The 14,468-nt window shown below is 38.6% G+C and overlaps 1 protein-coding gene across 1 annotated transcript in view; it reads right to left on the reverse strand.

Moving 5' to 3' along the window:
• Window positions 1-14,468, reverse strand: part of LOC132559485 (uncharacterized) — a 70,611-nt gene that overhangs the window by 29,703 nt on the left and 26,440 nt on the right. The window contains exons 23-33 of the mRNA XM_060224112.1: window positions 13,703-13,787; window positions 10,537-10,692; window positions 9,945-10,017; window positions 6,996-7,070; window positions 6,056-6,172; window positions 5,274-5,422; window positions 4,651-4,725; window positions 3,279-3,380; window positions 2,025-2,723; window positions 1,753-1,891; window positions 224-424 (exon numbers count right to left, since the gene is read on the reverse strand). Of these exons, the coding sequence (XP_060080095.1) occupies window positions 224-424; window positions 1,753-1,891; window positions 2,025-2,723; window positions 3,279-3,380; window positions 4,651-4,725; window positions 5,274-5,422; window positions 6,056-6,172; window positions 6,996-7,070; window positions 9,945-10,017; window positions 10,537-10,692; window positions 13,703-13,787 (1,871 nt within the window). The remainder of the gene's footprint in view (window positions 1-223; window positions 425-1,752; window positions 1,892-2,024; window positions 2,724-3,278; window positions 3,381-4,650; window positions 4,726-5,273; window positions 5,423-6,055; window positions 6,173-6,995; window positions 7,071-9,944; window positions 10,018-10,536; window positions 10,693-13,702; window positions 13,788-14,468) is intronic.

Genomic DNA, 14,468 nt, shown 5'->3' on the forward strand with positions numbered 1-14,468 from the left:
TGTAGAATACAGATCAGACAAGTTTGAATTGTGTCATCAAATGGACAGAAGTTTGTCATGTGTACATAAGGCAGGTAAGCTACAATTGGTGAATAATTTGAGGAAACAAGTAGATTTACTTTTAGGGTTTTATGGAGAAAAGCAAAGCAGGAAATTTTTTCCAGAGAACCAATTGTCTTCAATTTCTATATCTTATCATTAAAGAAGGGAGGAAGAGACTTACCTGACAAAGGACAACGTCCAATCTCAGCAGACAGTGACAATAAATAGGGATTACTGTTGAGGTGGAGCTTCTCTAATTTGTTCAAGTCTTTGATATTATCAGGTATGGTGATAATTCCTTGGTAACTAAGATCTAGGTTAACCAGAGCCTTGAGTCCTAATATCTCTTCAGGAACACCACCTAATGGCAAATCTGTGGGATCTAAGTGAAAGAAAAATTGATAAAACTATAGTCCTACAATACAACAATGGTATCATCAGCACTGACCAATCACAAAGATCAAGGTTAGGACCATGAATACAAACTTCTTTAAAGGCGTTCTGAATATTTGTCTGAAGTACCAGCACATCCTGTCAACATCAAAGTTATATGAACAAGGAGGTGCAATCACAACACAACCTCATATATTCTGTTCACAGTGGTTGTTTACATCTAAACTATATTTATATATACCAACCAGTTTCATTCGGGGGAGGGCTTCGTCTAAGCAATTACAAGAATTTTTGTTGTTTCCTAAGTTACTTTATTGCAGGTGCAGAGAATTCTGTTCTCAGCCGATTGTTGACGTTAATTCATGTTATGGTTCCAGTAACCTTGACATCAGTTATTGAGTGACTATATCTACGACAGTGTCTAAGAAGTTGATTTCTGTATCACTAATCTCAGTAGTTAGTTATACAGTATTATGGTAGTGGTTTAACGCCACAGTGAAGAATGTTAGGTCCTCTCTTGAGTGTGATCAATTGGATTCCAAAATAATATTTCAGTGATAAAAGTAATTGTCTATTCAAGGTAACAAAACCATGACTTAAGACATTTATATTACAATCAACTTCTAGCACTCAATGTTCACTGCTCTAGTTTAACTTAATGCAAATCTGAATATAATGGTGCATATCAAAACATAAACTTTTTTTACAACAATTGAGGACCAAGCCATCAGGTTGTATCAATCACATCTTGTTGGCCCAGATGTACAGGAAGGGGGAGTTTTACTTTTGGAGGAAACCAGAGTACCAGGGGTGCATTGTGTAACAAAGGTCATTATTTATTTCAATGCCTCCACTAGGATTTGAACTCGAGACCCCTGGCCTACTAGCTTGATGCTCAACATATTGAGCTAAAGAGTTCTCTTTTGCAGAGTAACACATTGCGGCTAATATTTTACCTGAGTTACAATTGTATGATCTTTAATGGTCTTTATTTCTTTTTCTTTCATTTGCTCTTGAATATATGAAATTTATGAAGAACCTCTGAAGAAACAGTGATGATAATTTTTAAGTGTCAAATCGACGATGGTTGCCTGTTGACCATTTTGTTTTGCTTATCGGTTCCAAAATGGATATTGCACAGCTAGACTTAAAAAGGGACCGAGCAGACCTTACAAATAAAATGCGAGAATCTGGTCATCCTGAAGAAAGGGCATTAACATGAATAAATTATAGGACAAATCATCGGCAAACGATGGATGCAGGGTAATATGAACAACTCACCATTCTTTTTTTTTTTTTTTAAATCCTGATTTTTACCTGGGGGGTCCCTTCCATTGTATCCGAACCTTGGAAAAATAGTGAAGAGGCTGGCATTAACCTTGGCAATCTCTTGTGTGTCCAAAGTCCCGCTATTATCCAGGTCAAACAATTTAAACATGTCCTCTTCACCCATTACCTAGGAATCAAAATAAAAACATGGACGCCCTGAACGAATCACAGAATATTTAATCAAATTCACACAATTATTTTATTTAATAAAATATCTAAAGCAACAGAGAAATCCTTTAAACGTTCAGACTTCTGCCTACCTCTGGGTTGGCTGTAATCCATCTCTTAATGCCTTCCTTTTCGAGGAATGTCACAAAGTTCTCTTTAGATAGGAGGAGGTTGTTTTTATTGTCCAGCCACTTGATTCCGACCAGAGAGAGACTTGTCAGCTGTTTAAGGTTCTTGAAAGTCTTCGGCAGAGTTGTCAAACAGTTGCCATTCAGACTCAGTTCATTCAATCTTGCCAAGTTACCAATGGCATCTGGCAACTGCTTTAACATTAAGTTGTCAGCACGTAGAACCCTAAGATTTCCCATGAGTGTAATAACGTTAGGTAATTTCTCCATTCTGTTACTGCTAATGTCCAAATGAGTCAGTTCTGTACAGTTATACAAAGCAGAGGGTAGATCCAACAGATCATTTTCTGCCAAGCACAGCTCGTTCAAGAACTTGCATTTTACTATTGTGTCTGGTAAAACTTCAAGGAAGTTTTTTTGTACAGAAAATGAACGTAAATTAGGGAGATCTTCGAAAGCTGTTTTTTGGATTGTCTCTAGACACTTGTTGTGTCTCTGAATCTGGCTAATAAAGGGCTGGTATCTTTGGAAAATGTCAGTCTTAAATTCTGCCAATTTAGATTCAGACTGAAGACAAGCTTCATGGCCAGGGCAGAGGAACATTCGATCTTTGAGCTTCAGTCCAGATTTGTTTATATTCCGTTTGAGAAAAGTATTCATTGTCTGAAAAAGAAATAAAAAGATTAAGTTTATTTTGTCATGGACAATTTTCAAGACAATTTTTTGAATATATGATTTAAAAATGATAAGTGTAGATAAAAATAATTGTATACACTAACTTAATTAACAAGCATACAGAGTACTGTTGAAGCATGTTTTCAAACAGCCCCCACAAACCATTGATGATAATACTATAGTGGTTTGTGAAGATGGTGCTGTTGGGTGTTGATAATGGAACAATGCAATACATAAGTAGGACAATCTGACAATACAGTTTCATAACTAGTGTGTATTGATGTGTTGTTGTCATTTTAAGTGTGTGAGGTCTTACAATATTCTGTCAGGAATAATAATGCTAGAGCACTGCCACTCATTTCCTTCAAAACAGTAAGTACCCATGATTTTGACCTTGACAAAACAACCCTGTCCAAGATATCTTAATGCTTAATAAGTGAGTAAAGTTTGGTAAGGAATAAAGCAGTTCCACCCCCCCCCCCCCAACTCCAAGCGAGCTTGTGAGCTTACAAGAGAAAAAAAGTAATTCCATTTTAAACTCACCACATGAACATTAACTCTAGCCTTCCACACGGCCACCTCCTTTAAGGTGAAGGACATGTTGACTGCCACCATTCTCAAGATTCTTTGGACTCCATATGACAACTAGAAAACCACAATAAAAGATGCAATCAACAGAGGTTAGCAGCCCTTAATCTTTTGCTCTCTCTCTCTCTCTCTCTCTCTCTCTCTCTCTCCCTCCCTCCCTCCCTCCATCCCTGTGTTAGGAATTCTAGAAAGAACAGCTCAAATTTTGTTAATTTTTTTCTCCACATTATCCTGAGGAGTGAATGACAGAAAATTTCTTCAAATTCTATCATACTAAATTCAATATAAAACAACAAAAGTACTCCTGGTAATAATTTTCACCAAAAGAATTAATTCAGAAAAAATATCCTGTATCCTCAATCATTCAATCGGTTAAGGCCAATTAATTTGTCATAGTCAAAAATTCTTAACAACAATTTTAGAATTACATCAATTAATACAAAACACTGACAAATAAACAACATAAAATGGAAACATTGTTGTCCAAATTTTCTAACAGGTCGATTAGCATCAAGGTCAATGACACTAGCAGTCTTTTGTAGCTATGTTATGTCCTAAGTGTCTCTATACTACAGAATATACACTATGGTATATCCCAGGAGTCTCTCTACACTATGGTATATCCTAGGAGTCTCTCTACACTATGGTATATCCCAGGAGTCTCTCTACACTATGGTATATCCCAGGAGTCTCTCTACACTACAATATATATCCCAGGAGTCTCTCTACACTATGGTATATCCCAAGAGTCTCTCTACACTATGGTATATCCCAGGAGTCTCTCTACACTATGGTATATCCCAGGAGTCTCTCTACACTATGGTATATCCCAGGAGTCTCTCTACACAACAATATATCCCAGGAGTCTCTCTACACAACAATATATCCCAGGAGTCTCTCTACACTATGGTATATCCCAGGAGTCTCTCTACACTATGGTATATCCCAGGAGTCTCTCTACACTACACAACATTATATCCCAGGAGTCTCTCTACACAACACTTATATCCCAGGAGTCTCTCTACACAACAATATATCCCAGGAGTCTCTCTACACTATGGTATATCCCAGGAGTCTCTCTACACTACAATATATCCCAGGAGTCTCTCTACACTATGGTATATCCCAGGAGTCTCTCTACACTACAACATATCACAGGAGTCTCTCTACACTATGGTATATCCCAGGAGTCTCTCTACACTGAAACTGTTATGTCCTGTTATGTCCTAGGAGTCTCCTGAAACTGTTATGTCCTAGGAGTCTCCTGAAACTGTTATGTCCTAGGAGTCTCCTGAAACAAACTCATTTTGAAAAAAATGGTACCTACAAGGCTGCTCTGTAGATTGTTTACATGAGCAGGGGCCAGCTGTGGAAAGAGCTTATCAAAGGGAGGCAAATCCAGCTGTAATGTAAAGAAATATGACTTCAATTCCTTGGTTTCTATGTTAAAACAAAAAGCAACAATAGGATACATGGTTTGTTTACTTTGACCTCTATTCCTATACCAAGAAATCCCGAAAACACTCCTTTTACCAAGAAACACCACACTCGAACTGACAGTCATATGACTGTGAAATTAGCACAAACATATTTAATGAACTATATTTATCTACAAAGACATGTGTCCATAAAGTTGTAATTCGCTTTGAAAAATCAGGAACATTGATCAACAAAAAATGATATAATTTTACAGTACTTTTTCACAGTCAGTTAAGATGACAAGTGTACCCCAGATGAGGTTGTGTATTACATCATCAATGTTTGTTTACATACAAACAACCTATTTTTTTTGTGGCATAAGATGACAAGGGTACCCCAGATGAGGTTGTGTATTACATCATCATTGTGTGTGAAGACACAGCCTACCTTTTTGCAGTGAGATAAGATGACAAGTGTACCCCAGATGAGGTTGTGTATTACATCATCATTGTGTGTGAAGACACAGCCTACCTTTTTGTAGTGGCATAAGATGACAAGTGTACCCCAGATGAGGTACTCAGGCATCTTCAGTTTTTCATACTCTGTTACTGGAATGCCCTCATTATTCACTAGATGAATAAGGTTGACTGCTGGCCATCTGTTTGCTTCAATACTTTTCACTAGAAAAGGATTTAAAGGGCTTCAATATTTGAAATATTTACAACCATTTAGTGTATTTTATTGTTATTACAAGTTTTGATCCCCTTGCCAATTTTATCATCTGACATCCTTGATATTATATATATTTGGCTTGACATCATTTACTGAACAGAAGACAGACACTAACAGGTTCTCGGAGTGGTACCTACACTGAACAGGTTCTCAGATTAACAACTCCACTTTACTGTACAGAAGACAGACACTAACAGGTTCTCGGAGTGGTACCTACACTGAACAGGTTCTCAGATTAACAACTCCACTTTACTGTACAGAAAACAGACACTAACAGGTTCTCGGAGTGGTACCTACACTGAACAGGTTCTCAGATTAACAACTCCACTTTACTGTACAGCAGACAGACACTAACAGGTTCTCGAAGTGGTACCTACACTGAACAGGTTCTCAGATTAACAACTCCACTTTACAGTACAGAAGACAGACACTAACAGGTTCTCGAAGTGGTACCTACACTGAACAGGTTCTTTGATTAACCACTCCACTTTACTGTACAGAAGAACTAGCTCTCTAATTGGTGCCTATGGTTTAGTGAACAGATCAAACAGTATAAATAGTTCTCTGTGTGATACCTGAACTGTCTCCAGTACAGATCGGATGGTAAAGATGATCTTTCTGGTCCTTCACTAGTCCCATGGTAGGATACAGAATTTTGTCGACAGTCAAATTCATTGGTAATAAAACTCCAACTACAGCTGTAGAAAAAAAAAACATCTTTTGAATACGTGGGTATCTTTAAATGAATATGATTCCTGAAACCATAGCTATATGAAGGAGATAGATATGGAAGATTGTGATTGGTTTATTTAAATTCTATCAAAATACATCATGTAATGGAAGTATCTATTTTAGTAACTTGAGGAACCTGCCCCTGCAGCCTTGCCCTGGTATCTATTTTGGTAACTTCAGGAACCTACCCCTACAGTCATGCCCTGTTGACTGCACTACATAGGCATTTGACCAGTGACCTAAGGAGGCGACAACAAAGATACATCTATGAAGGTATGCATTATAACTAATAGATTTTACACTGGTTCAAACATAGGTATTTTCATTCAGATACTTAATGATGGGAAATGTCAAAGAGGATACAAGTTGAAGGAACACAGTTTGGAATTAAATAGCAAATAATAAATTTAACCATAGATAATAAGATCTATTCATTGGGCATTATATGTAGATTCACATCCCATGTAACCACTATTTTCACCTGAAGGTAATTTTGAAAATTAAATATGGAAAATATTTGTATTAGTGTCATTAAAAGCCCCTGCTAATTTTTAAAAACTGAGCTATCAGACAGATCTCTACATACTTAGTCATAGGGAATGAAACCCTGGTAAAAAAACTAGCTGCAATATACCCATTAGCTGGAAAGAATTTCTCTTCAGTTTCATCAGCATTAAAGGCTAATAGGTCAGAGGTTCCAGGTTTGAAATGTAGCAGAGGCATTGAAAAAGATAGACTTCTGTTACAGGGAATATTAGGGATCAATGTGATTACAGAATCAAAACTCACCTGTGGACTTTTTTGTCATCGTGTGTAGCTGTTCTTCCACTGAAGCATACATCATTGTCATCTGTCTCTCAGATTCTGTAAAAATTACACATCTCTTATCATCAATATTAAGGTATCACCAGATTCAGGAACAATGAAGTAAATGTGTAAATTCCACAAAAATTTATTTTATAATGTCAGTAGGACATGAAATACCTATATCCAGTCTGGCAGCTAAGACATAGTGTTCGATGAATTTGCAGAAGTAAATGTAACCTTTCACCTTGTAACCTTGACCTCTGATCACCTCAATAGAATAAGAGTAGATGATGATGTTATGGTTCTATGCAGTAAATATGAACCAAATCGGTTGAGAGGTTCTCAAGATATAAAAATGATTCATAATGGAACATAAGGGGGCAAGAAACAGACATTTGGACCACTTTTAGCTGTACTTCTTCCCCTCCTCTAAATTGATAAAGATTATTGTTATGAATCTCAGAATTGAAATATTGTAACAGAGGTCATTATTTATTCCAATGCCTCTGCTAGGAATCGAACCCGGGACACCTGGCGTACTAGTCTGAAGCTCAACCAATCGAGCTTAAGAGAAGTTCTCCCTAGCAGAGTGGTATATTGCGGCTAGTATTTCACCAGGGTTACCTACTCCCCCTCCAGGAAATAACTTGTCCTTGAGTTTACAGGGGTTACAGCGATGCTGGTGGGACATGGCTAAGTACTATTCCTGGGTCCCTACGTTAGGCGCCAATGTGACAAATAGCATTGTCACCTTTAGATTAAGGGCCCATGGAGAGTAGCATGCATGCTCGTACATCATTCACACCACATAATCATAAGTTTGTGACTGAAGATATATCTAGAAAATAAACACAATATTCCAAAAGTTTATCAAGTACAGACCTGTACATTTTTGCTGTTCTATCCTGAAAGTGCTACAGTTGTGCTGCAGTTACACTATTGAAATGCAATTCAAACAAAACAATAGGACAACGATTATGGTACATAGTAGTACGACAGAAATTCCTGTTCAAGTGCTACAAGTGACACTTTAAAAACTTTAAAGTTGTTATGTAAAAATGGTAGTTTTTACCAAAAGTGGAACATGCATTGATCTTCTCAAGATCAGTCAACTGACAATGGACATATGTCAATTTGAAGAGTTTAACATCCAATGATGATTGGCTAAAAATTGGAACATGTTTTGGTCTTGTAAGAAATTCTATGCTTGATACTTCAGTGGCACTTTGTTCTAATTAACCATAGCAGCATCTTATAGACAACATATATATATATATGTATCTAAGAACTATCATAACTTGTCAGCATGTCAAAATTTCCTTAATACATAGGTCACATGATATAACCATTTGAACAGTACCACTGCCTTTTGTTGATAATCACTTATAATTGGATAATAAAAGTTCACACATCAGTGGTTTTCACCCATGATACATTATTTCTTATGTGTGTAACCCTGGTAAATTACCAGCTGCAAAATCCCACTTGGCTAGAGAGAACTTTTCCATAGCTCAATCAGTTGAGGGTCAGACTAGTACGCCAGGTGTCCTGGGTTTGATTCCTTGCAGAGGCATTGGAATAAATAATTACCTCTGTTACATTGGCGCCCATGTAGGGACCCAGGAATAGTACTTAGTCATTGCCCACCAGCGTTACTTTAACAAGCACCGCTGTGACCCCTGAAAACTTGAGGACCACCAGAGTTACTTTCACAAGTACCGCTGTGACCCCTGGAAACTTGAGGACCACAAGCTAACTTTCACAAGTACTGCTGTGACCCCTGGAAACTTGAGGACCACAAGCTAACTTTCACAAGTACCGCTGTGACCCCTGAAAACTTGAGGACCACCAGCGTTACTTTCACAAGTACTGCTGTGACCCCTGAAAACTTGAGGACCACAAGCTAACTTTCACAAGTACTGCTGTGACCCCTGGAAACTTGAGGACCACAAGCTAACTTTCACAAGTACCGCTGTGACCCCTGAAAACTTGAGGACCACCAGCGTTACTTTCACAAGTACCGCTGTGACCCCTGAAAACTTGAGGACCACAAGCTAACTTTCACAAGTACCGCTGTGACCCTGAAAACTTGAGGACCACCAGCTAACTTTCACAAGTACTGCTGTGACCCCTGGAAACTTGAGGACCACCAGCGTTACTTTCACAAGTACCGCTGTGACCCCTGAACACATGAGGACAAGTTATATCCTAGAGAGGGAGTATGTAACCCTGGTAAAATACTAGCCACAAAATCCCACTCGGCTACAGACAACTTCTCTTTAGCTCAATTGGTTGAGCATCAGACTAGTAAACCAGGGGTCCTGGGTTCGATTCCTAGCGGGGTCATTGGAATTAAAAATGACCTCTGTTACACGTGTTTCAGGAATTATGACAGCCCTAGATATGTATACGGTACATGTATCTGACACATTTGGAGAGTGAATGCCTCAGATATTATGTTCGACAATCAGTATCCCGTTCATTGCTGACCGCTAATAATAAACATGACCGCTATTTCAATTACCAACCATGTTACAGCAGGAAGAGGTCTTGATGGATGTAACATATAGCCGGCAAAGTAAGGTTGAGGACTTATAGGAATTATCATTTCACAAATAGATGCTGTGAAAATTATTTATATCAAATACATGACATATCATAATTGTCATTAAATAACATATTTCAGGTACATCATAATTGTACATGTTGCATACAGAATTTCCAATCAAACATAATTTAACAAATGCATTTTAAGTGGGATCCCATTGATTCAAGTGGTATGGAATCACAACAGAAAAGGGACATAACTGCTACGGTAGTATGAGGCAAACAATAGCCTTGTAGCATTTTAGTGTTCATTAGAGATCTGTAGATTACACATTGGACAAAGATGTGGAATCTACTTTGTAGGACAACAAACATCAAACTTACTTGTAGGAAAGGCAGGATTACAACACGGAACTAAATCCAAGCTCTTCTCGGATTCATTGATTTTGCCCATAGGCTACAAACATAAGAAGGATCTGGATTAAATAGTCATGTGATACACATACTGGGATTTATTTTTAAAGGTTTAGTGGGAAAGGGTTTTTTTAATTCATTTATTGCATTTAACATTTTTATTTCATATTTGCTTCTTCTGTTTACTGGTTTTGAATGTTTCCAAACAGCTTTTGTTGACAACCTTTCACTGGATGAATACAACATTCAGATATCAAAACAAAAGAAACAGATAATTGTGCTGAAAGAAAGTCAGTTAAAAGTAGAAACTGGTGGCATATTGAAAAAAACAAATTTTTAAATAAGAGGCAAAAAGATGAGACTAAACACCTTTGGATATGTTTTGGTCAATGTCCTTGGTACATCCAGTTTCTGAGTATGGGAAGAAAGGATTGATGAACAACAACAAACAGTGACAGACGTTTGGAAAAGAAATTACTACAATAAAGAGTTCCACAGGTAATGTAAAAAGTCCCTGATGTTTAGTATTTATATATCATATCCTCAATATTATATCTCTTACCATCCAATGTGGGGCAGTAACCATCATCTTCAATTTGTCATCTCTAGCATTTCCCTGAAGACTTAACTCGAGCTGTCGTTGTGAATCAGTAGATGTACAATTGAGCTGAATACCATTCTTTTTCAAAAGAAGCACTGTGCTAAAAGAGCCACTTATCTGTTAAAACAAAGAAAATTAAATCAGCTTCATATTTATCTCCATCCCAATAGATAGTGTTGTCCTCCTATCCCCTATAGACCCCACCTACAGTGCCTGTCCCATGTAGCCCAACCTCCTGATCATGTGCACAGCACTTCAATTTCTTTATCCTGTCCTGAGCAGCCCAACCTCCTTATCCTGTTCTCAATAGCCCAACCTCATTATCCTGTTCTCAATAGCCCCATCTCCTTTCTCAATAGCCCCATCTCCTTATCCTGTTCTCAATAGCCCCATCTCCTTTCTCAATAGCCCCATCTCCTTATCCTGTTCTCAAAAGCCCCATCTCCTTATCCTGTGCTCAATAGCCCCATCTCCTTTCTCAATAGCCCAACCTCTTTATCCTGTTCTCAATAGCCCCATCTCCTTATCCTGATCTCAATAGCCCCATCTCCTTATCCTGTTCTCAATAGCCCCATCTCCTTATCCTGATCTCAATAGCCCCATCTCCTTATCCTGTTCTCAATAGCCCCATCTCCTTATCCTGATCTCAATAGCCCCATCTCCTTATCCTGTTCTCAATAGCCCCATCTCCTTTCTCAATAGCCCCATCACCTTATCCTGTTCTCAATAGCCCCATCTCCTTATCCTGTTCTCAATAGCCCCATCTCCTTTCTCAATAGCCCCACCTCCTTATCCTATTTTCAATAGCCCCATCTCCTTATCCTATTTTCAATAGCCCCATCACCTTATCCTGTTCTCAATAGCCCCATCTCCTTATCCTGTTCTCAATAGCCCCATCTCCTTTCTCAATAGCCCCACCTCCTTATCCTATTTTCAATAGCCCCATCTCCTTATCCTGTTCTCAATAGCCCCACCTCCTTATCCTATTTTCAATAGCCCCATCACCTTATCCTGTTCTCAATAGCCCCACCTCCTTATCCTATTTTCAATAGCCCCATCACCTTATCCTGTTCTCAATAGCCCCATCTCCTTTCTCAATAGCCCGATCTCCTTATCCTGTTCTCAATAGCCCCATCACCTTATACTGTTCTCAATAGCCCCATCTCCTTATCCTATTTTCAATAGCCCCATCTCCTTATCCTGTTCTCAATAGCCCCATCTCCTTATCCTGTTCTCAATAGCCCCATCTCCTTATCCTGTTCTCAATAGCCCCATCTCCTTATCCTGTTCTCAATAGCCCCATCTCCTTATCCTATTTTCAATAGCCCCATCTCCTTATCCTGTTCTCAATAGCCCCATCTCCTTATCCTGTTCTCAATAGCCCCATCTCCTTTCTCAATAACCCCACCTCCTTATCCTGTTCTCAATAGCCCCATCTCCTTTCTCAATAGCCCCATCTCCTTATCCTGTTCTCAATAGCCCCATCTCCTTATCCTGTTCTCAATAGCCCCATCTCCTTATCCTATTTTCAATAGCCCCATCTCCTCCTTATCCTCTCTTTATCCTGTTCTCAATAGCCCCATCTCCTTTCTCAATAGCCCCACCTCTTATCCTTATAGCCCCATCTCCTGTTCTCAATAGCCCCACCTCCTTATCCTATTTTCAATAGCCCCATCACCTTATCCTGTTCTCAATAGCCCCATCTCCTTATCCAATAGCCCCATTCTCAATAGCCCCACCTCCTTATCCTATTTTCAATATCCTGTTCTCAATAGCCCCACCTCCTTATCCTATTTTCAATAGCCCCATCACCTTATCCTCCTTATCCTATTTTCAATAGCCCCATCACCTTATCCTGTTCTCAATAGCCCCATCTCCTTTCCAATTATCCTATCCTGTTTCAATAGCCCCATCTCCTTATACTGTTCTCAATAGCCCCATCTCCTTATCCTATTTTCAATAGCCCCATCTCCTTATCCTGTTCTCAATAGCCCCATCTCCTTATCCTGTTCTCAATAGCCCCATCTCCTTATCCTATTTTCAATAGCCCCATCTCCTTATCCTGTTCTCAATAGCCCCATCTCCTTTCTCAGTAGCCCCACCTCCTTATCCTATTTTCAATAGCCCCATCTCCTTATCCTGTTCTCAATAGCCCCACCTCCTTATCCTATTTTCAATAGCCCCATCTCCTTATCCTATTTTCAATAGCCCCATCACCTTATCCTAGCCCCATTCCTTTTCAATAGCCCCATCACCCTGTTCTCAATTCTCCTGTTCTCAATAGCCCCATCTCCTTTCTCAATAGCCCCATCACCTTATACTGTTCTCAATAGCCCCATCTCCTTATCCTGTTCTCAATAGCCCCACCTCCTTATCCTATTTTCAATAGCCCCATCTCCTTATCCTGTTCTCAATAGCCCCATCTCCTTATCCTGTTCTCAATAGCCCCATCTCCTTTCTCAATAGCCCCATCACCTTATACTGTTCTCAATAGCCCCATCACCTTATACTGTTCTCAATAGCCCCATCTCCTTATCCTGTTCTCAATAGCCCCATCTCCTTATCCTGTTCTCAATAGCCCCATCTCCTTTCTCAATAGCCCCATCACCTTATACTGTTCTCAATAGCCCCATCACCTTATACTGTTCTCAATAGCCCCATCTCCTTATCCTGTTCTCAATAACCCCACCTCCTTATCCTATTTTCAATAGCCCCATCTCCTTATCCTGTTCTCAATAATCCCATCTCCTTATCCTGTTCTCAATAATCCCATCTCCTTAACCTGTCCTGATTAGAACCATTTATTAAAAGTCCCCTGATGTTATTACCATTTCATCACATGAATTTCTACCTTAATGTATATAAGATTAAATTACAGTTGAAAAGTGATTTCATTTCCATCAGGTACACAGTATACACAAGTACAAATATGCTTATCACTGGCTATTTGTTTGATGAAAGTGGCAATGTAGTAATCATAAAACCTCATTCATTATTTCTTCAAACTGATTGTAACATAAGAACATCCATGTTATAGTGCATCACCAGTAACATAAAAATACTGTTTTACCCAACGTTCAGGGTATTATTTCATAATGTTGCCATTTCACACTAAGTCAGTACAAACCTTTTTAGGTATAACCCTGATTTCCAATTGGTCCCCAGTGTTACATTCTGATACTTTCCATTTGTGTCCTGATTTGGTTGCAATTCTTATTGAAAGAGAAAATGAAATAGTCAGATATAAGGGTTCCATTCTGAAGGCTGATATTGTGCCAGTACAATTGTTTACATTTTAACCAGAATATCATATGTCATGTTTGATTGAATAGTGTCAAAAATCATTTCATTAATTAATAAAACTAAACCAATGTCGAGAAAGGGCCATGCCTGAAAACTATTGCACAGAAAGTATCATACACTTGTGAATCACAAAATTCAGCAGCACTTTATGGGCCTGACCTTATAAAGATAATATTGAACCAAGTTAGAAATCCATTACACCATCCTTTCTAGAGAAAAACTAAAACATGTTTCTGTCAATCAGAAACCGCAATGGAAATTTGGATTTTCCGATCTGCATGAAAAAAAAATAACTTGTGCAGGACTTCATGATAATCATATCAAATTAGGAGTCAATGGAGAAAGGCGCTGTTGAGAAGATGTTAAAAAAGGTCTCAGTCAATCAGAAGGCAGTGGCTATTTTGGTTATTCAAATCCAGGTGAAAAACAATACAACACATGCAGGACATCATGATGGTCATTTGTACCAAGTTAGAAGGCCATGCCACCAGCCATTCTTGGGAAGAAGGAGAAAATGTCTAAGCCAATCAGAAGCTTAGTTGTCGTATTTGATTTACTTATTTACATCAAAATCAGCAGCACTTATGAGA

This window comes from Ylistrum balloti, unplaced genomic scaffold, assembly GCF_031769215.1.
Source record: "Ylistrum balloti isolate Yb309-2 unplaced genomic scaffold, AGI_CSIRO_Ybal_v1 Utg370924, whole genome shotgun sequence".
NCBI classification, from domain to species: Eukaryota; Metazoa; Mollusca; class Bivalvia; order Pectinida; family Pectinidae; genus Ylistrum; species Ylistrum balloti.